Source organism: Microchirus variegatus, assembly GCF_963457635.1.
Source record: "Microchirus variegatus genome assembly, chromosome: 4".
NCBI classification, from domain to species: Eukaryota; Metazoa; Chordata; class Actinopteri; order Pleuronectiformes; family Soleidae; genus Microchirus; species Microchirus variegatus.
The window spans coordinates 14,405,557-14,429,218 of record NC_139805.1 but is presented as its reverse complement, the minus strand read 5'-3'; the positions used below and the strand labels follow the sequence as shown (position 1 = coordinate 14,429,218).

The 23,662-nt window shown below is 38.6% G+C and overlaps 1 protein-coding gene across 3 annotated transcripts in view; it reads left to right on the top strand.

Annotated features, from left to right (window-relative positions):
• usp13 (ubiquitin specific peptidase 13) overlaps positions 1-23,662 on the top strand; it is a 32,394-nt gene that overhangs the window by 3,519 nt on the left and 5,213 nt on the right. The window contains exons 3-19 of one of the 3 annotated variants that reach the window (XM_083888573.1): positions 2,153-2,213; positions 4,498-4,619; positions 5,313-5,455; positions 6,266-6,450; positions 6,568-6,665; positions 7,100-7,290; positions 7,585-7,656; positions 8,047-8,119; positions 9,144-9,269; positions 10,485-10,638; positions 11,346-11,520; positions 11,623-11,711; positions 12,557-12,679; positions 15,699-15,722; positions 16,135-16,278; positions 20,214-20,383; positions 23,095-23,284. In XM_083888573.1, the coding sequence (XP_083744699.1) occupies positions 2,153-2,213; positions 4,498-4,619; positions 5,313-5,455; positions 6,266-6,450; positions 6,568-6,665; positions 7,100-7,290; positions 7,585-7,656; positions 8,047-8,119; positions 9,144-9,269; positions 10,485-10,638; positions 11,346-11,520; positions 11,623-11,711; positions 12,557-12,679; positions 15,699-15,722; positions 16,135-16,278; positions 20,214-20,383; positions 23,095-23,284 (2,140 nt within the window). Of the gene's footprint in view, positions 1-2,152; positions 2,214-4,497; positions 4,620-5,312; positions 5,456-6,265; positions 6,451-6,567; positions 6,666-7,099; positions 7,291-7,584; positions 7,657-8,046; positions 8,153-9,143; positions 9,270-10,484; positions 10,639-11,345; positions 11,521-11,622; positions 11,712-12,556; positions 12,680-15,698; positions 15,723-16,134; positions 16,279-20,213; positions 20,384-23,094; positions 23,285-23,662 lie in introns of all 3 variants that reach the window. The other 2 variants (XM_083888571.1, XM_083888572.1) reach the window with 2 other exon arrangements.

Sequence of the window (23,662 nt, the reverse complement as noted above, 5' to 3'; positions counted from 1 at the left end):
AGAAAATAATTTTACATTTTGAGAGTATGACACATTTTATGTGGAAAAGTAGCAAGGGGGAGTAATTGGAAGCTTCGCTCCTTGTTTATGACACAATATTATATCATAATCATATAGATAGAAAAGACACAACTAAGTGATATCATGATGCTATTATTTTGAACATTAGCGGCACGGACGCTTGGTCATCGTTTATATTGAAAATAAAATATTACGTTTCTTTGACCTTTAGACTTGGGCCTGTCTTGGTGTTCCTGGCTTACACTTGATATGTGTTACAATCTTTATCACAATTCTAACCCTTCATGATGTCCAGTACACCTTTAATGCTTTATTTTGCAGATTTGCTATTTCCTTATACTTGACAGTTCTGGAAAGATGTGGCGCTAAATGATCTGAAAATATTTACAATTTCCAGTTTTACCACTTGAAATCAGTTCATTGAAACTGGTTTCCAGTGAAAATTCCAGTTTGCAGATGAGCTGAATCAAAATTGTTAAAGCAAAATGGCAATTGGCAAAATGGCACATATACAAAGTTTCTGATAATAATTAAACTGTAAAAGGAGACATTTCTTTCAAAATAGTTGGCATGAAATTGCATTGAGCTTTCTAGGAATGTATTCTGAAATTATAATTCATGAAAAATGGGATTGTTTTCAATATGTTTTCTGATGTTTGAACAGTCGTTTGAACAGTCATTTGAACACACACACTCACATACACACTGTGTTTATGTTGGTACACAGGGAGAACAAAATGACAGGAACCCACTGTAATGCATTCCTGAAAAACAACTTTACCACAAATATTTTCGTAATGTTGTTTTTGCTGAGGCTGAACCACAGAGCTACTGATTCAACTCTGTGGTCTCATGAAGTTTGTGTTGGTGTTGCTTTTTATTAAGAGGTGTCTCTGCTATCACTTAATATCCCCAACTGTCTAAACAATTAAACCCACAGCAGCAGAGTGTCCCTGCTTTTATTTGAACTAAGCACATGTGTATCAGAACAAGCTACTTGTATTGTAAAAGTTTAGAGCTGCAACTAACGGTTATTTTGGTAATCGATTAATCTGTCGATTATTTTCTCAATTAATCGATGAATCGTTTAGTTCAGAAAATGTTAAAAAACGTTGATCAATGTTTGTCAAACCTGGAAATGACGATGTTCTCGAACGTCTTGTTTTATCCACAAACCAAAATTGATTCAGTTTTAATGATTTCTTTGTTATGTGGAGCAAAGAAACAAAGAAAATATTCACATTTAAGAAGCTAAAACAATCAGAAATCTTGTTTTAGTCATGAAAAAAGCTTCAAACCGATTATCGATTATTATTATATATTATATATATATATATTATTATCAAAATAGTTGACGATTAATTTAGTAATCGATTAATAATCGATTAATCATTTCAGCTCTATAAAAGTTGATATTGAAGAACGGACACTTTAGCTGTGGCTGTGTTTCTCTCACTGGTTCTAATTGCCACCAGATAAGCTTTGCTTTGTAAAGAGCTGCTATTTCCATGCCTGAATCTGGCCAGAAACAGCTGCTCACATTCTGCAGGCTCCTGTGTCTGCTGCTTTTCCCCCATGAGTCCACTTGGTCCCAGTCTCCAGTGTGTCAGCATTCTCTGTCTCTCTGTCTTTGTGCCCACTGTGTCCTCGTCCATCCTAAGTAAAAAGGGAAGCAGTCACCTGAACCTGATTGGCCAGGACAGACACCAGTCAGTGGAACTTTGTTGTTTTGCTGCTTGCCAGTTATTTGATGGCACACACTACAGGCACAGACAAACCCAAATACATGATATTACATCTACTGTTTGTTGATATGTGTACAGGTTCTACAAATCAAGCTGCCCAACTTCAGTTTATTATTCTTTAATTCTAACCCTGCCATGGAAGGGGTTTTCCCCCTTCCCTTGTAACCTGATCTGGCAACTGGAACATCCAGCATCTATTTCTAACAAAATGACAACTGTCTGTAACTTCTGTCAAAGCATAAATGTAGAATTCTCAGCTTTTTACAATAAGAATCATCAAACCTGGTAAGGAATTTTGTTTTAAACGAAGAGGGATTTCTTCTGTTGGTGGCGCAGTGAAGCTTCTTTCATCCAGTTAAATCCCTCTTTCTTGCTGTTTCTTACAGAAATCCACAGGAGCTGCAGGAGGTGCCATCCCCCGACGGAGAAACGGGAAAGTGTTTATAGGTAAATGGAAGTCATTTAGAAGCAATAACAACAACAACAACAACAATTTAGAATACACAACAATAAAAAGTCGGTAAAGACACAAGTATCAGCTAAAGGTTCTTTAATCTCCTCATCATACTATATAGTTTATTAATTATTAGGTTGTACCGACAATACACCTGTAATTATTCAGTAAGTTAGTTTTATTTAGTATTTAGTATTTATTCGTACTTGATAATATGGAGAGGTGTTTGACTGCACCACCAGCCAATCCATATTTTTATATAAAGATGGACTAAATATAACTATAACTGCACCTATAACTATTCTGCAGTGTTAAAGATTAAAACAATGATTTTACCGTCACTGAAATGTATTTCATTTCAAGACATAACTTTGATAAGCAGGATTAAACCCCCTTGTTGTCAAATCAAACCAGTCATTTAGTCTCATCGTAATTAAAAACAAAATGAAGGTTGTCGATGAGGTGTGTTTCATTTTTGTGCACTGAGTTTTTGTTTTAATGTTTGACCAGATGTGTTGTGGTCAGAAACGCATCTTATCTGCTGAGAGATCCACGTCTATTGCTAGAGAGTGTTATTGTTTGTTACACCGTGGTGACCCGCCAGCTGCCCCACCAGCCGGCCTTTAACCAAAAGTGTCAGATATTTCTCGCGATGAGACGTCTCTTCCTCCTCCTCCCCCTGTGCTCTAAATATAGCACATTTATTTGTATATGTGGCCGGTAACTGTTCTAAATCAAAGCCTGGCCTGCTCCTCCTCCTCCTCCTCCTTGGTTTACAGTGGGGCCGCCTCCTCTCAGCTGCCACCACCTGTCAACCTCCCATCTAGAGGCTGACACACTTCTACAGCAGCTATGACGCTGCTGCTCGGAGAGGACCAGGTGTCTCTCCGTCCCTGTCTCCTTCTCCCCCCTTCCCTGCTGGAGAAATACCTCTTCATAATGGATGTGTTTTCTTATATTGACTTTGATTTAACTGCTATACCATTAAAACTCTCTGGCCAAGGTTTCCCTGAATTTGTGAGAGTCTAACTCTGGACTTGATGGCGATTGTTTCTCTTGGTCATTTTGGATCTTTGATGTGACCGCAGGGATTGTGCGTGTCCTATCCACCGTCATCCCCACACCAGTCCACTGATCTAATCCAGCTGCTAGCTGCTAACGTCAGATCAGGGGTCACCAACCTTTTTGAGACAGAGAGCTACCTTAAGTGTAAAAAATAATATGGAGGGCTACCATATAATATTTTTTTGTTTGTTTACCATTTAAATGATTAATATTATGCATTCAACTGCATACACATTCATTCCAGTGCTTACTCCTAACGATTATCAGTTTGTATAAACAATATCAAAGATATTTTACTGAGCGATCATACGGATACATGCAAGTGAGGTGAAGTGAAGTGAGCCCGCGGGCACCGTATTGGCTGCCCGCGGGCTACCAGGTGCCCGCGGGCACCACGTTGGTGACCCCTGCGTCAGATCATGGTTACCATGAAGTCAGTGCGCACAATAACAATGTCAGAGATAACCTATGATCCTGTTTCTAATGAGTCATTACATGATTTTAGGCTGGGGCGGAGTCCAGACAGTTCCATATTAAGAGACAGAAACAGAAATGTTTTCCACTTCAAATTAAGGTTCCTCAGTGAGGTGGTTAATTGATTAGCTGAATTAAATGTATTCATTTATTTTTCTTTTTTCTTTTTAATGCTTTCTTTTACTGGAAATAAACTTTGGCAGAAATAATGATTTTCATTATCAATTAATATGCCATTTTTTTTTTAAATCAATCACTCAAAATATTGTAAAATTGATTGAAATCTTACATAAAGTCAGTAAATGTATAATTTAAAACTGACTTAAAAAAAATCTGTTAGACTGACTAATGGTTTCAGCTGTATAGTTATTTAAACATTTCAGGATTTTGGACCATGACTAAATAATAATAATAACCAAATAATTGGCTAATAAAATATTCAGCAGTTGAGTCCATTAAGAAATTTTTGTAATCTATTTTCTTAATTTATCCATAGGCCCATAGATTCACATAAAATAAATTAAAAACATATCTTAATCATGCTCCACATGAACCATGTCTGGGTCATTTGATTAAGTCATCCTGTCACTGTAAAAAACCAGGATCAAGGATTCTCCGCAACCGCAGACTGTTCTGGTATCAACTGATGGAACGTGGCATAATAATAACGATACTACTGCTACTACTAATAATACCTTATTATTATCAGTCACTGAACGTTTGCTTCCTCCCTTTAAGATTTAGAACTAAACCGTGATTTTAACGGGGAGGACTATGAATACGAGGATGAGGCCAAGCTCGTCATTTTTCCAGACCACTTCGAGATTCCATTACCAAATATTGAGGAGTTGCCGGCTCTGGTCAGTGAATTGGTGCTGCACAGGCTGTGTGTGTGTGTGTTTCCATGCATGTCGACGTTGACAGTGCACTCACTGGTTCCCCAACAACAGACAGTTTTATCAAAGACTAAGAGCGATTTGTGGTTCAATTGTGAATTTTGTTTTCATTATTTTGACCTCTAGTAGCTCCTAGCCAACCCAGTGGTTAAACACATACTTTTAATATGGCGGCCTCCATAAAGCATGGCCTTACCTTCACTATTGTTCTTAAGTTATGAAAGCAAAACTATTTTTACTTTAAGCAATTGTCCGCTACAAACTATTTCACTCTCCCTGCAAAAAAAGAAAATGAAACATGTGGGGAACCACTCGGTGCACAAGAGCTGCCTTTGTCACCTTTGAGTCTGTTTTATTGTTTGCATGGAGAAGACAAGATATGTTTCACACCTGTGTTAATGTATTTGTCTTATTTGGTCTTTCTTGGCTTGGCCATTTGTTTAGTTTTCTCTCCGTTGTGTGTCTGCATTTATATTTTTTGAGTGTTTTGCATTTGGTTTGTTCTTGGGCTGCTACTGTCTCCTATGCTGCTTCACTCCTGTATTGTTTTCCCTTTTTTTGTGCACAGTTTGATAGTTTCGTTTCATAGATTCCGCATGAACCCACTTATTCTCACTTTATGAGGTTGATTATGTCTCTGCTGTCTCTGATGCCCAGGTCACTATTGCCTGTGATGCAGTGCTCAATTCACCATCGGCTTACAAAAAGCAAGAGCCTGAATCGTGGGAGGAGGAGATCCAGGTGTCTAAACATGCCAGGAGCCTCCGACCGCTGGATAATGGAGTCAGAATCCCACCCAGGTAGGACAGACATTCAGGAGTCCAACTGGAAGAATGATATATAGCTCAGCCAAGAAGAAATGACTAGATCGTTCACCTTTTTAGTGTATTGATACTATGGGATGTTGAGTGGCCTTGATGGAAGTTTGCATGTTTGAATGCTTTCATAAGTCTAAGAAATGTGTTTTCCTAAAACAGCACTGTGAGTCGAGATCCAGTTTGTAAGATTGAGGTGACATTATTATTATTATTATTTCCATTTGGCAGAAATGGAATATAACTAACGTACAATTACCTGAACATATAAATGTTTGAATGAGCCCTTTGTATTTACATCAGGAGTGGGTCTTCATGTTGGATAATCATGTTTTTTAATCAACAAACTTAAGGGAGGGAAGGGAAAGGTGAGATGTGGGATATTAAGCTGCAACATGCAACTTCACCAATAGATGATGCTAAATCCTACACACTGTGCCTTTAAGCACAAATCCCGATTAATAGCTTTTTATTCTCCCCCGAGTGCATTTCCGCTTCCCTGAAAGTTGCATCTGTTTGTGTGTGAAGACTGAAACTGTAGAGCAAAGAAAGGGACATTGAGGCCATCTCTATATATAACATGTCTTCTACCAGCAGTAGAGAATTAATATGCTGTTTTCTGATTGCTCAACAGGAGAAGCACTCAAAAGCTGTTTATTTTTTCTATTTTGCTCTTTAAAAGTCTGCTTCTTTTGTTTTCCAGTGTTTCTTCCTCTCTACCTTTTCAGATCAGTTTATTGAAGATAACAAAAACCGAGTATAAACACAACTCTCTGTTTCTGTGTTGTCCGTCAGTGGCTGGAAGTGTCAGAAGTGTGAGATGAGAGAAAACCTGTGGCTTAACCTGACAGACGGAGCAGTGCTCTGTGGGAAGTGGTTCTTTGATGGGAGTGGAGGTAATGGCCATGCTTTGGAGCACTACAGAGAGACCAACTATCCCCTGGCTGTCAAACTGGACACTATCACTCCAGATGGAGCAGGTCTGTAGCATCTGAGTTTGTGTTAATGATCTGGGTCAATTCATATGTTGACCAACTTTGTACCACATTTATTTTAGTTTCCTTGTTCAGCATGACTAACTGGGCTCTTGGTTTCAGATGTTTATTCATTTGAGGAGGAAGAGGCTGTGTTGGACCCCCACATATCAGAACACTTATCACACTTTGGAATAGACATGCTACAGATGCAGAAAAGAGTACGTTATCCTGGCTGTACTGAAGCTCTTTTTACCGTTTATGTTGGCAGTAGTTGTGAGCTGATTACTCACTCTGGGTTAATCCAGCTTGTTTCCTTCTTGATTGCAACATCTGTATAATGTCACATTTTACATTGCACTCATTGTATATACAAGCAATACGATTCTCATGATTATAATTGTGCATGTGTGCACTCTAAATTGTGTTACTGCCTATTCTTCTCACAGTAACATATTATAGAAAATCACTTTAAAAAAAAAAGAACCATTCATGAGAAAACCTTTAACAGTCTAAACTGATCTTCCTTGGGTTGTCGGCAATACAACAAATGCCACGTTTGAGCCCAAAAGGTTGAGCGTTTGGCGGGCAGCAATAATGAGATACCAATTAAAAACTCAACTGTAATACTCAGCTCTTCCCTTTTGTCTTTTAGACAGAAAATGGGAACCACACTGACAACAATGCACGGCCACGAGTCAGTGAATGGGAGGTGATTCAGGAGTCGGGCATGAAGCTGAAGGCACTGTATGGTCCTGGTTACACAGGCATCAAAAACCTGAGCAACACCTGCTACCTCTGCACAGTAATCCAGGTCCTCTTCAGCATCCCAGATTTCCAGAGGATGTGAGTACATCGTGATGACGATTTACTAGAAAGAAGACTATGTTTTTTTAAGGGTGTATTTGTACCATCTATATTTTTTGTCCAGTGATTTATTTAGTAAATTCCAAAAAAGGAAAATGCATACTACCACAAAAGATAATATTAAAACTATATTGCAAGTAAATGGAAAAAGTAATATGATCAGACAAATTAGTCAATGTCTTCTCAGTACCACCTAATGTGTTTTCATTAACACATGTGACTGCCCATGTGCTCTGCCTGAGGTAAGCTTGTGACATGTATTTTGATCTGCAGGTATGTGGGTAATCTTCAGAGGATATATGACTATTCACCCCTTGACCCCACCCAGGACTTTGCCACGCAAATGTAAGTAACGGAAGTGTTACATAACACACTCTCATAATACACAAATCGTGAGGTCATGGAAGGGCGTGAAAGATAAAGGCTCCCCCTTTCGACTGCATTTTCAAGTTACACGGAATAATAAAGATCGCTACAGTTATCTGAAGATATTGGTGACTCAATGATTTCTGATAATATTCAACAAATTATGTTTAACAATATATATGTAATATTGACATTTATATTGTTTTTTTTGGTTGAGGACAATTTAATGTCTGTCTTTTATTGGGGCACAGAAATTAATAAAAATATGTAAAGGCTGATATGAATGGGAAATGACAGTAAAATCCAACTGGATTCTGAAGATTTTTTACTCTATATAATAATGTTTTTGCCTTTGTTTTGATCTGACAGGGCCAAACTGGGACATGGACTGCTCTCAGGCCAGTACTCTAAACCACCCATGAAATCTGAGCTCATTGAACAGGTGATGAAAGAAGAACACAAGGTATTAAACTGGGTATGTCCAGCTCCCAAACTGGGTACATAACCAACAGAAGCATGTTAATATTAACTGGTAGCAAAATTAAGTATTTGAGAGGGGGAAACTACTATACTGTTCTGACAAAACACAGTTTGTCATTTCCAAATGTAAACACAATTCTTGTGTTACTAATGAACTTGAGGTTTTTTGGAGCTTTTCAGTTGAATTCATTGAAACAAAAGTAACATGTGTTTTTCAGTCTCATTCTCTCCAAACTCACAATTGCAACTGCAATTGTTTTTGATCACAATAGCTCTCGGCGCAGCACTTATACAGTATTTTTTATACTTTAGACAGAAATACTGCGTTTGATAATCCTCATGTTTATTGTAAGATCACATTTCATTTATTCAGTTTGCCATTTCCTTGTGTGTTTTGGTTTGCCAGTCGATATGAAATCAATGAATGTTTAATGACACACTGTTGTGTATAGCTTCAGGAAATGTAGAAGAAATCGATTACAGCATAATGGGATGCAGCACAGGTTCTGTAAGATCTTGGCTTCTTTAACACAGTAATAGATAGGACAGAGCTGTGATCCGACACTTCCTACATATACAGTATGTGATGGAGGAGTCAGGTTTGGACACATTGATAGATTGAAGTGTGAGGGGGCAGGGCTTATATTGACATGTGCTGTGCTCACTTTGTACATCTAACATTGCCCATTAAATTTACATATTCTCATTAAAATTGGCTTTTTAATGTATTTGGGAAACATGTTGTATTTGCCAACACTATGGTTTTGGCTGGATGTAGAGATTTTTGCTTTTGCTTTTTTGGAAAGTATGCTATAATTTGCTGATCAGCTGAGAAAGGACATCACTTTCTGGTTGAACAAGCAGTGATCTCTTTATCTGGCAAAAAATAACATAATCTCTCCTTTATAATCAATTTAACACCTTTACACAAAATACTACATGTTAATACCAACACCACAATGTTTCTTTTCTTTTTTTTATCACAGCACCAGCAGAAAGGCATCTCCCCAAGGATGTTTAAAGCCATGGTCAGCAGGGGACACCCAGAGTTTTCCTCAAACAGACAGCAAGATGCCCAAGAGTTTTTACTGCACCTTATCAACCTAGTGGAGGTGAGTAAAGATGACGCTGTGCTGGTATTTGGTTTATACAGAAGCATCTTCTGCCCAGTTTTCCATTAGGCTTTTGGTTGTTTTCTAAACATTTTGGTGACCATCTAACCTTTCATGTCCACTTAGCTGCCTTTACCTGGAGCCTTCAACATCATATTGAATGATGTTTTCTTAGCTGTCATGGCAATAACTCAGCTGGAGTCAGTCATTATAATATACACAATGTAAACTGTATTTCATTCTCAATATCTTTCTACACGTATCAACTTAAATTAGGTCTACTGGTAGAAGGTACTAATATACACAACAAACACAATAGAAAAACATGCTTGTTGCTTTCCACCAAACTGAAATATGTTTTCACAAAATGGCTGACTGTGTCTGTCCCTGTCAGACATGCGTAGATAACTGACTGGGAATGGGAGGATCTGTTTTCACTAGACACAGCACACGGTCTCCCTGGTTAATACAAACATACAGCTTGCTCTGATGTGTCTTTCTCAACCATGATATATATAGCGTGGTGCTATCTCTTACACAGTGAGACCAGATAATGCTTTCTATTTTGCCTCAGCTGCAGGATAGGTGCTATGACTCTTGACCTGAAACTTGTTCCTCACGTGGAAAAAAGATCAACAAATCAAGATTCTTCCAGTTTCTCCATGTTTGTTACAGTCTTTTGAGGAACCATATAGTCCCAGTTTTAGCATAGTTTGTTCATTTCTGTTCTACCCTCCTCTTGTCCCCTCTTCAGCTGTTTGTAAACTAGATACTGATTGACTGAATATGACTAAATCCTACCATCATCAGCAGTATTTTCCTCTGTCGCTATTGGCTTGCATAGTTGACCTGAGTAAAATTCTAACTTGTGTATTTATGTAGCATCTCAAAATAAACAGCATCAACTTCAGTGACCTGGTGGAGCAAAGAGACAAACACGGCACTCAAGGATAATGATCAACGTCAAGATTCTGAATAAATTCTAAACATCCTAGAGGAGGGGACACTTTAGTGATTCAGTTCCTAAAATATTGTTCGCATTGCATCTACATAATGACTCTATTAAGAGATGCGGGTCAAACAGCAGATCTGTTAAAATCATGCCTTCATGCAATTATACAGTGCAGTAGTGGTTTATTTTACTACACTTTAGTATCACAGTGAAATATCTGCCTCATCTCAAGATGTAATTTGTTGCTGATATTTTCTCTGCAGAGAAACAGTGCAGGCTCGGAGAATCCAAGTGACGTCTTCCGTTTCCTAGTGGAGGAGCGAATTCAGTGCTGCCAGTCACGTCGGGTGCGATACACACAGAGGGTGGACTACTGCATCCAGCTGCCAGCCCCCATCGAGGCCGCCACCAATCGAGGTAAAGAAACACACTTTGGGCTGGGTATTGATAAGGTATTAATATTAATATCTGAGACGTTGATAACTAGACCTTAACACTATACATTTTTGTTACCAATAGTATTAAATCTGTTTCAAATATAGATCTTCTTGACACACCTTCACTCATGTGCTGTCCTCTTAAAACACAACAGAGTCTTCCTTTTTATTTTTGGGAAATAAGCTCCGCCTCTGGTGGTAACTTCCTGTATTCCTGACCAGTCCTGAACACTCTTAGACATACTGCATGTGTATTGGCTCACTGATGCTGATGAGATTAACTCTTTAGATACCAACATTTGTTTATTACCAAAAATATCTAATGACACACTGTATATTATTGCATAAACAACTCACATTGTACAAACAACTCACTGCTGCAGTAGAAGGCCACAGCTGCTCTTCTGTTCAGAGTGCAAAGGTGTGAGACTGGAGCTGGACTTAAGTGTGCTATACAACATTTTTGGTTCAATAAAAAACATAACTTGACAAAAGTCATGTAAGTTTACTATTGAAAATGTGTCTTAATGTTGTTGTCACAAGATTCTGATGTGACCATAGCGGTGTTGTCAACAGCAACCTTAAGTAATTGTTCCTATCAAAATACAAATTTACTTTTGAAAATACTTAAAATTATGGAGAACTATGTTTCACTTGTTTTGCTTGTTTTTGTTTTAATGCTACCAGAGGAGCTGCTGGCATATGAGGCCAAGTGGAAGGATGCTGAGGAGAACATGAGGGCTCCTCCTGAGCCAGTCAGAGCACGGATTCCCTTCACGTCCTGCCTGCAGGCTTTCACAGAACCAGAGAACGTCCCAGACTTCTGGAGCTCAGCACTACAGGCAAAGTCAGCTGGAGTCAAGTAAGCTCTTCTTGGTCCTGCTATTACTAATGTACATCAGTGTTTCTCAAAGATTCATTAATTTTAATCTTCCTTTTGGAATTTGTTTCATTTCCTCTGCAGGACTTCCCGTTTTTCCTCCTTCCCAGAGTATTTGGTTGTGCAGATCAAGAAATTCACATTTGGGCTTGACTGGGTGCCAAAGAAATTAGGTAACTGTCTCTTAACTCACTTATTTTAAGTACTTGTAGTATTACTCATTTACCAACAGATGGCAGCATTGAACTGTGATTTACAAGCCTCCTGACAGGTGACTGCAGTGTTTTGTAAGTTTTAAGTTAACCTTTTAACCTTTCTCGTGTATCCTGAATTTTGATAATAATTAATTAATATAATATGCAAATAAATTAACCATTGCATTTGTCACCAAATTAGAATACATATGAAATTTAGGAATACTTAAATGAGTAAATAAATTGGTAAATAAACCAATTTAATATGAATAACACAACAATGAAGGATGTAACAATACAGCAAATTTGAATAATATGCCAGGCCCAGTTTTTTGGTTTGTTTCCTGATGTGTGCCAAACAGCTAATGGTGGCTGTTAACATTCATTGGTGTTCCTTGACCCCCAGGAAATGTTACTACATATTGACGTTGAGATCCTTCTTTAACATCTTGTTCTATGTATGAGATATGAAAACACATTAAAGAGATAAATTGTATCAAAAATACAACAAGTAAACATATTATATTGACTTATATTGGGGACCTTTGTATATTGAATACCCAATTATTATTTGCTTCTGTCTGTGTATGAAATTGTTCTTCAATGAGATACCTTACCACAAACTGCCCCTGATGTACCATCGACATGTGAATTTCTGTAAATGGGTGTTTGAATGGGTGAAGGTGACTCTTGGCTGAAGTACTTTGACTGCTTGTAAAGACTGAAAAAGCACCATATAAATGCACTGTGTTCAGCCAGCAGAGCCAGAATGAGATTATCATTGTATCCTTTCCTCAGTTTTATTCATGTCTTTTCCTGCACAGACCTGGCCATTGATGTCCCAGACTTTCTGGATCTGAACCGGCTGCGGGCCACAGGGCTGCAGTCGGGTGAAGAGGAGCTTCCTGACCTCATGCCCCCAATCGTGCTAGCTGAAGACACAAGAGGTAAAAGCATGTCTGTTTCCTATTTCCTATTCTCTGTTATGCAGACAAAACACTGTTCCACTTTAACAATAACACAAGCATTTTTTGTCCTTTTTAATCTAACAATTTAATTATTAATACTTTGCTCACAGTGATCATTAGCATTGTCACCTCAAAGCAAACATAATTGGTTCGACTGAGGGCTTTTCTGTGTGGAGTTTGGATATTTTCCACGTGAGTGTGCAGATCTTTTAACTGACTATAGGTGAGAATCTGGGTTTGAATGGATGTTTGTCAGATGTTGGCCTGTAATGGACTGGCAAACAGAGGAAAAGTTTCTATCCTGTTTCCATGAATCAGGCTGGGACTCTGTCTGCTGGCAAAGTTGAGCCATTTAACAAAAGGATCATGTAAAAAAAACAAAACAGGATAAGATTATATTTTTTGATAATTTCTGTATACTGACAATTAAAAATTGGTGCCAATATATATTATCACATGATCCGAGGCACGTATTCTTCCATGAATTCATGATTCAGGTATATATATACACTACTCACACAAAGGTAGGGATGTTTGGCTTTTGGATTCAATTTCAGAATGCACCTATAATGCACTATAACCTTTACAGGTGAACTTAAGTTATCCTTCTCTAAACTTTTGAATGCACATGTCCAATTGTTCAATGTTTCTGTACTTATTGAATAACATGCTGCTCTCTAACAAGGTGATTAACTGCTAAAACAACTGTCTGATGTAGTGGTTCAATTGTTACTGAACCACTAAAAGTTCTGGTTCAATGACAATTTGTATTCAAACAGTCGTCTTCATCATGATCAGATTTTGACATCATGAGACCAAGACAACACTTTAAAATTGATCTAGTTATTGAGACATTGAGATGTTTTGTTGTGGTATTGCCACCATTGTTGTTAGTTGTTGTTTAAGGTAAAAAAATTGCCATTGCATCCTTTTACTTAAATGCCCTGATTTCATGGTAGAATATCACTGTAGCATGAACTTTTCTTAGGGATATTCTTGGCAAATAGCCCTAACTTTTTGTGAGTAGTGTATGTGTATATGTATACAGGGGTATTTTCAAGTATGTGTAAATTCTTACAAGGGAAACAAACATTCCTGAAGACCCCTTTTTTGGCCCTTCATTACAATTTCACAGTCCTGTCATCATTGCTTCCCTTGAGCACCCGTGCATTGTTTTTTTCATATACCTAGATAGCAAAACATATTTTCACTCCATTTATAAGTACGAAAACACCTCTCAATATAGAAGACATGAAATCACAGATTTGACCCAACAACGGATAACTCTGTGTTACTTTAACCAGATGTGTGTTGTTCCAAAGCTGCAGCCTACATCATTTTGAGGAGGTGTAGGTTATTTTTGTGACGGTGTTAAATGATCTGTGAAATTGTCTCCACTATGATATTCTGCACAAAGCCACTCAAGATTTCTCTCAAGGGCATATTGAATGGAATCCCACGAGGAAGCCATGCTCAGTCAATTACTGAAAAGTTGTTGTGTTCACATTCTAATAACTTATAAGGATTTTATGAGATTTCTGTGTAAAGCAGCTCCCTGGTATGTCCACATATGCAACTTGAAGCCACTATGTGCATTTTCAAGAACAAGCAATATAGTCATACTTTTTCGAAAAAAAAATTGGTTTGTCATGTTCCTGATTTATTCAGCATTACATGCAATGTATGTGGGACTTTTGTGTCTGCATCTGTTCTTGAAGGCCAAGACAACTGCCTCCATCTCTGTAATTTCTCTTCTTTTCCTTCTGTTGTTTGCAAAGCTCAGCTACATCAGGTTGCCAGTGTTCTTCTTAATATTTTAGTAGGTGTGATGCACAAAGTGTTCCATACTACCTCAAGCTCCAAACACAAAAATCGGTCCAAAGAGAAGTGCAAAGGCACAGAGATGTCTTTGGACAGAGTTTGCTGTGCTGTCACATGTTGTCACAATGAGCTTTACACAATACTTTAGCTGACTGGTGATAAGAAATGAGAACAACAACTTAATATGTACACACCGCTATGTGCTGTATCTGCTTAACTGTAAAAGGTCCCGAACACTTAATTATCCCTGACCTAAAATATGCTGAGATCACACTGCACAGCAAAAATGTGTGGTTGAATGCCTATTTAGTTATCATTTCCTGTTGACTTCGCTTTCCAAGTTCCACTGTGTAAACGCTGTAATTCAAACTGAGTGAAAAGGGTTCAAGACATTTGCTGATTCTTTTTAAATGTCACATTTAAGTAATGTTTTTTTTCAGCTGCAAATTACCCTCTTGTCCATTATCCATCTGCTGTTTTGTTGTTTCACAGTCACATTGTTGGAAAGTCCATGGAGCAGAAATGATGAATGACACTGATAAAATGGTTTTGCAGAAGCTGAGCATGTTTCATTTGATCAGGACCCACTGAATTGTGATTGCAGGGTTTTGTTAACAAGAGTAATCTGTAAGTGGTGAAAAGATCTCCCCATCCAGCTGGTTTGAACTGTATCTGTCTGTACAGGGACATTCACAGTTTGACTGATTGGAGTGTCCAGACAGCCAAATGGTTTAGGCACTTATCCCATAATCTTAATGTCCTTGGTCTGATTCTGGACTGGGATGCTCGTTGCATGTTGTACACCTCTTTCTCCTCGATAAAGAAAGATTGATATCCAATGGTTACCAGGGCTGATGCCAAATCAGCAAAGTTCTTCAGTGCTTAACGTCCTCAAACCCTCTAAGGCCACACAAGGCCCAAATTTCACTGTGTCACTCTTTTGTAGTAATTTTGTTAATCGTAAATCTGTCTAGGAATATGGTAATTTGACATTACGTAGGAGCCATATGATTATGCTTCTTGTCAACATTAAGGAGATGTATTTTTAAACCAAAGCCTAAAAAATTAAATAATATGGAAATGTACTCATTAACTGAATTGGCACACAGCCAGTAACTTGTCTTTTCATAAGCCTGAGGAAATTAAACATTAAAGTCGTTTTCTGCTCTTCTTTCAGATAACTCAACAGGCTCTGGAGATTGTAAGTATTTCTCTCTCTTCTCAGTAACTATGAATTACGGTACATATAATATATATATATATATATATATATATATATATATATATGAGTTCATCCATAGAAAGTAAGATGTATTTTTGGGCACCACACAGTAGTGATGGATGCAGCAGACCTCTGAACACATACACCTGGGCAGGTGCAGCAGCTGCAACTGAAACAAACTACTTTTATTCACAACTCTGCTCATTTTTGTTGCACTCACTTCTCTCCTTGGTAAATCATCCATCAATAATGAACCTCCCCGGGGCCGATCCTCCTCTAGTCTTTTTGTATAATGAGGCCCAAAGAGAGAGCCTGCACAAAATCTGTTACTGGCCATGTTGAATCAGCAACTATATGTTTGAGATATTGATGTCTCTTTGCATGTCTCCAGCTCCAGAAATAGACGAGGTGGCAGTAATGCAGCTGGCAGAGATGGGCTTCCCGCTGGAGGCCTGTAGGAAGGCAGTCTACTACACAGGCAACATGGGCCCCGAGATGGCCTTCAACTGGATCATAGCTCACATGGAGGAGCCTGGTGAGGAGACATCACTGTAACACTGTATATATTTATTATATACTGTGTATATTCACACTATATCTACACTTCTTTCAGCAGGGCAGAATTAATCAAAAATGTGAATTATTTACCAACAAAGATCATCAGTCTCTTTTTCATTTCAAATTGGAGTTGTGCTGCAGGATATGATCAAAAATAAACCTATTTGGATTGTGTAGACATATTGCGATCTTGGTATGATCCATAATTGATATGACTTATTGTTGCATACTGTCATTTTATTCAACATATGATTTGAGCATCATTTATGGACTAAAGAATTCCTGCAGCACTGCAGAATTTCAGTATGATGCTGTTTTATCATATTTCATCTTACTCAAATAATTGCAGTGTCTTTTAATTTGGATATTACACATGGTCATATTGCGATTATTGTGCCATTCATCGTGCAGCCCTAATTTAGAGCGTGTTTGGAGACTCCTAGTAGACGAGTGAAATTCAAATAAAGTGATGCATACATTGCCTACAGTACTTTTGATCAGTAATTTCTTCAGCCTCAAGTGAAATGTGTTATCACGACATTCATCAGCCTAAATGTTTTAATGGTTATAGGATGATGCCATGTGAAGAGATGTACACTGCAAACATATTTGATGTGTAAAGTTGCTGTAAAGTACTTTCTTTTAAATGTTGTTAATGACTTCTCGTATCTTCTCACATGACCTAGCTCCTGGGGACTATTTCTGTTTGGTAAATTTCTGTTTAGTGTTAAAAAAGCACTTGTATCAGTTGTCAAAATACAACACTGTCCTCAAAGTAAATGGAAGTCCAACTGTGTCATGACCTCTGAAAACAATCCCACGTTCATTTAAGGGGTCTAATGTTCATAAATAGTCAAGACAAAAAAAGTCTTGACAAGAAATAGTGGTGCATGTGAAGTGTGTGCTTGCGAGTTATAAAAAGCAACCAAAAATACTGGTGACAAATAATCAGAGCAACAGCTGCACGTAAGGTGACACAGTTCTACTTCAGATTGCAAATCTGCAAAAAACATTTCTGCAGCATGATCAACACAGCTTTCTTGTATGCTGGGCTCAGACTTCAGGAGTTTTAATGTTTAATATTTTAGTAGCACGCACACACAGGAAGAATCTCACTAAAGGATTTTCTCTCTAATCTCAGACATACTGTATGTCCAATCTCACTAAATCTCATGGGGAAACAGATACAGCAGTGAGGTTCAACAACGTGTTGTAATATTTGCAATACTTTGCAATAAGTAAGTCTGCATGAGACAACAAATGTTGTTGTGTAGAATTCTGCAGTTAGAAGTGGAGTTGATGTCCTAACCATCAATATATGTAAACCGCTAATGTTAAATCGCAAAGGCTGGAATGTTTACTGCTGCTTGGCAACACGATCAGCTCCTCTGGTTCTGGTGTAGTCATCTGATGATCTGATATCTGGGATATATATTTGGGACAGCACAGATGAGTGCGAGGAAGTTTGAATCTGCAAACCTGTCACATAACCTGATAATCTGAGGTAAAATATCAGTACTGACCAAGGTCCTAGAGCAGATTTTCATCTATTAACACGTGGACCTTACAGCCAGGGTGAGACCCAAAACTCCTGTCGACTGAGCTGTGATTTATTAAACACTGCTGACAGAATATATTACACACAAGGCAAGTTTATTTGATTGGGACCTTTTAAACACAAAGGTAATTGAAAGTGAGTGACACATTGCATCACGCAGAGAAATCAGAGTTGTTGTTTTTTTTTTATAACACTTCAGGTCCCTTTGTGTGCTGCAGGTGTTTGTTTGTCTGTCTCCATCATCACCAGAAAATGCCACTGCTGACTTCGACTCTTGTAGAGAGCCTCTCAGCAGTAGAGATGTTCACACGCAGCGCTAACTCGTGTCACGTTTATTTCTCTCGACAGTGGAGGAAAATTAGAGCAACCCCCTGCCTGTTAGTTTTTAAATGTGCCTAATGTGCCTGTGAAATCGGCTGCATTCAGGTGAAATGACGCAAGTTAAACCGATTGTCTCTATCTGCCGCACAGAGGTTCGTCTGCCTCCGCCACATTTGTTTGCTTGTCATTACTTTCCCATTAGCATCATTTCAGCATATTTTCTCACAACTAAACTTTTCACATTATCATTTTTAGAGGCAGAATATGCCCTCACAGCATTCCTTTGCAACTGAAGTGAACCCAGAGTGCTGCATCTAAGAAATTAAACTAATGGAATCGTCGTAAGAGCAAACAAAACAACTCACTTACATTTATTATATTACATTGTACTTTGTTTTCAGTTTTAACCGTTTACGAAAATACAGAGTACAAAGAAATGTCATCTATATCTTTAGTAAAGGCCGATGATGACATACAAACAGCCACTAGTAAAATAATATGCCATTCAGTGACGATGAAATAGAGATAGAGGTGGTAGATAGATAGTAGTACACACTTTTATTTATGGTACGGACCGTAATGAAGGCTCTATTTATTAAGCATATATTGCAGAAGTGTCCTCGTCCTTGAGTTGAGTGTCACTTCACTTTCATCTGAGTCGACTGAAAAACCTTCCTACATCTGTGGGGGCTTTAACCTTTCACAGTTTTTCACACATTTAAATTGATGTTAACCCACATGGGCCAACACTTGATGAACTGCACATACATCAAGATACATTTCTGATTAAAAATGTCTTCATCTCATACAATGAACTTAATGGTAATCAAAGACTAAGACCATGTAGAAGTGTTTCTCATGTTACGTGTTAGTATGTTTATCTTAGTGGATAAACTCATTGCATTGAGATTTGTGTGGACTCAAGTGACCAATCTTGATATAAAAATGCCACAGGCTGTTTTAGCAACACATATTATATCCAGCACCACAGGAATATATTCAGTATGCCTCCCTGCACACACCAGTGTTCATAACATGCATGTTTATTAGAGTGCCTGTGCCTGAATTATTTACAGGCTCAATTATTTACAAGGGTCTCATTACCTTCCTTAAATTGTAAATGCAGCACATTTAATGCAGAGATACAACCCGGGGTGTAGAGCACAATCAAAAAGTCAAATGAAATCAAACTAGCAATCAAACAGAAATAAGAGCTATTGGTCTAATAAATAAATAAATAAATACACTATAACATAACAATGGTACTAACACAGTTAAACATAATTAAAAACCATTATATATACCCTTGTGACACACTTTTATTAAAGGAAGGCACTAGAGGATCTGAAGGTTTTTGTCAGTATACAAAGTCAGATGTTCTGTAGTTGTTTGGCCTTTCGTAATATTCAACATTTTCAGTGCAGGCGGCAAAGCACTATCCATGCTGTTTTTAGCCATGATTTTTACACAAGTAATTGGTTAGCTGAGCTCAGAGCTGTGGCAGAAGTCTGAAATGATGGTGAAAGGCAGGGTTCACAATGAACAGGTTGCCAGTCCACCGCAGGGCCAACATGTAGACATGAACAACCCTTCACTAGCACATTCACACCGAGAGTTAATCAAGTCAAGTCAAGTGGGATTTATTGTCATTTCAACCACACTGTACATCGTGAAATGAAACAGGATCAAGTTGGTTCTGCATTCCAGTAGAGACAATCACATTCAGTGCAGACAAACACATTCACTGCAGACTAAACAGATCAACAGTCTATTAAAAGTCTCTTGCACTGTTATATCAGAGTGCAAGTATCTGTCAGCTATGCTCAAAGTAAGTGAGGTAGCGGAGAGTAAAAATAAAGTGGGTTGCCTCCAACAAATATTAACATTTGCAAATTAATTCTAAAATACTCAGGGAGTCGATGTAAGCAGGCCAGTGCAGTTTTGATTACCTCAAAGTCAGATAAACTCATTAATTGGGCCACTGAATCAAAAGGAGCTGATGTATCATTATAGTTTTCTGTCTGTCTTCTTAGACTTTGCAGAACCTCTTGCTCTGCCCTCCATGATGGATCCTGGTCCCTCCACCAGTGACAGCCCCATGGGTGCCACGCCTTTGAGCAACTCGCCCCCTGAGGAGAGCATCGCCATCCTCACTTCTATGGGCTTCCCTCGCACTCACAGCATCCAGGCACTCAAAGCCACGGTCAGTCTGCTGCCCACTCTGCCCATGTTTGTTCTCAGTGCTAATAAATTACTATTTCTCATTAGCATGGCACTGGTGCTTGCTTTTTATTTTCTTCCTCTAATACAGTAATTTGTTTTCTGTTACTCAGCAGATAATTCTTAATCCTCGACACTTCTTATTGAAAGTATTCTGTTTACTGCTTATCAACCTCATTTTTTGAGTTACTACATTTGCTGCTGCAGACACCTGGGCCCTAACATATTTCTTTTTCCTGTGGCTGTATTTTGTCAGTGACAGCAATAACAATGATTTGTTTGTGATGAAGAACTGCGCAGTCGGCATTGGGTGATTGTTGCAATTTCTGAACTGCTTGAAAAAGTCTTCTGTGGGTAGTGATTATGTCCTCTTTCATTTCTCATTGTAACATTTAATAATTACATGGGCAAAAAAAGAAAGTCAGACCCAGGCAACAGAATAACAGAGGACCAAGAACCACCCACACAGGTGGATAAGTGACTCTGAGAAGAGCAAACACACAACAGCAATTTCTCTCAACCACACATTTTGTTAGGGGAAAAATGGGAGGACAAAAGAGAGAAGAAATCAGTTGCTATAAACGGTTATTTGTTTCATTGTTCAAGTATGGACATTGAATCACTAACAGAAAAACTTGTACACTCATAAAGGACAAATGAAGACTGGACAATAAAATCATTGAGGTTAAGAGGTTGTGACAAATAGGATGGTGCTTGAAAATAAACCAAAATACTCTGACACTCTTAAATAGTCTTGACTTACTTGCTTTCCAAACTATAAAATGAATCAGGATTAAAGAGGTCGGCTCTACATAGTGTTTACAAATAGTCCTAGTTGCATAGAGACTCCTCTGCTGATGCAGCCTTTCAGGATTAGGAACAGACCTGCTTCAGTGGGTGTGGAGCCAGTTTATCATCACGTCTCACAGAATACATGTAAAAACAAACAGTGCAAATTAGTTATTTTCTTTATGTGAATGAAAGAAAATACAGTGATTCCACAGTTGTCAGCTTATTCATTTTCAAATGGCCCCTGATTCTCATGTGTTGTGTTTCAAACTGTGTTGTTGGCACAAATCTGAGGGGACACAGAAATAGACACCTGGCTTCCTTGTTTATTGTCTCTAATGCCACCAAACTTCCCACATGCCATGATGTTGTTGAAGTGGAAAAAATGAACACTTATTCCCCACGAAGATGATGGAGGTGTAAAGCAGAGAAAGGTCTCAGAGTTGGTTTATTATTAGCCCAAAATCTGGAGGTGAAACTTTTTTCTCTCCAACCTCTGTGACCTGACAGAGAGAGAAACAGAAAAAGCAAAAACAATCCTCATACCCATGTGCTCCTCAGACGGTTCTCCTGGAATCACACCTCTACCTCAGATTAAAAGCAAACATCCTCAGAGAGAATTAAGCACAGATGATGCCAGCTGCTGCCTCGCTGATAAATGTTTGCATAAAAATAACTAATGGTGAGCAAGTTAAAATGAGCACAGTTTGATTGAGAGCCAGCGGAGAGAGAAGATACATTTCTAATCCTCAACCCTGAGTGAATCACCCTATGCAATCAGTTTGCAGGTCATATTTCTGCTATATGATGACATTGTTTCCTGGCATGCCAAATATTTTTGTTCAAGCATTTGTGCAGATGCAGCCATTGTGTTACTGTCAGATATGTATTGCTTTACATAGTAAAAACAATGTCCTTCCACAGACTGTGTCCAAAATTACAAGAGTATTATTACTTATATTTGCATTGTTGATGAACAATAAAAAAGGAGGACTCCTCAATTTACCTCTCCCCTTCCCAAGTGGTGTCAGGGAACTACGGTGGCCCTCGCATACCAATAAGGATGTAAAGGATGTAAACACTCTTACACAACTCTTCACTCTTCCATTCTCTCTGCCATTTCCTCCTCCTTCTTTGTAGTTGGTTTATGCATCCGGCTTATACGTTGTTGCGTTTCTCCTCATTTGCCTAGTAAGCTTCCTCTTTCAAGCATGAAATACATGTGTGTTCAGGTTGCGGTAGATGCATAGTGGTGCAAAATGGCGGCCAAAGTGGAGGCAAGGCTTTGATGACTCACTCATGTTTTTGTGGTCCTCCTCAGTCTAAGAACAGGAGATAAAACATGCTCACTGTGACGTCACAATGCGCTAAATTCCTGGAATTGTTGTCTCGCGGAGCTCCACTTTGTCCCTAAAAAAACTGCGTGAGTGCTGGTGAGGGCAACGGTATCCGAAAACCGGAGTTCCGCAAAGTCCGCGAAAAGTTGTATTCTTGGCTCCACAGTGCAGCACAGCGTTCTACACAAGCTTCGAGCCTCAGAGGATTTATCTGTCCAGTGGATACATGTTATATATGATGGCAATGTGCCTGCTAGAGCCTGCAAATGATCACTTTTCCAAATGCTAACTGCTGTTAGCTCCCAGTAGCTTCTGTGGCTCATGTCATTTCCTGTCCCTTAAGTTTAGTTTGGGTACAGGGTGATTGAACTGCTGTGGTGCTTCATCCTTATGGTATTTTGACCAAAGCATGTCACAGACTTCTTCATTAGGACACCAGGGAACTAGGTTAACTTGGAGAAATAGAGTTCTTTAAATATAAAAAACTTTAACACTGTGCTATATTGATGCTTTTCTGTGCAAATGTCTGTGAAACTATATCATAATAGGTGTTCTTAATGCTCTACAGAACAATAACCTTGAACGAGCACTTGACTGGATCTTCACCCACCCAGAGGAGGAGGAGAGTGATGCCCTTTCAGACATGGCTGACACAGAACCCAATGACAATGCTTTCTTCAACGCCAACTCACACAGCGACTCTACGCTTTCCCCAGACAGAGAAACAGTGGGGCCGCGAGTCAAAGATGGACCAGGACGTGAGTGACTGATTCATGACTGATTTCACTGATTTGTTGTATTCCTGTCTCTCTTGACTTGATTTCAAACTGAGCCTCACTGACAGGAACATGACATATTCAGAGGTTGACTTTAATTAACCTCAAACAACAGAGTTTGGGCATAAACTGTGGTCACATTTTGCAGCTCAGAGTGAGCAATGGTTATTAGGGCAGAGACCCAGCAGGAACATCTATTATATTATTTAATTACAACCACAGATGTGGCTTATCATCAAATTAAAATGGTGGACATAAAAAGTGCCCTTCTTTCTTTTTTTTTAACTTGCACGTCATGAACTTCCATAGGTAAGTTTACCCTTAACTATAATAACTGTCTGAAAGATGACACACACCATG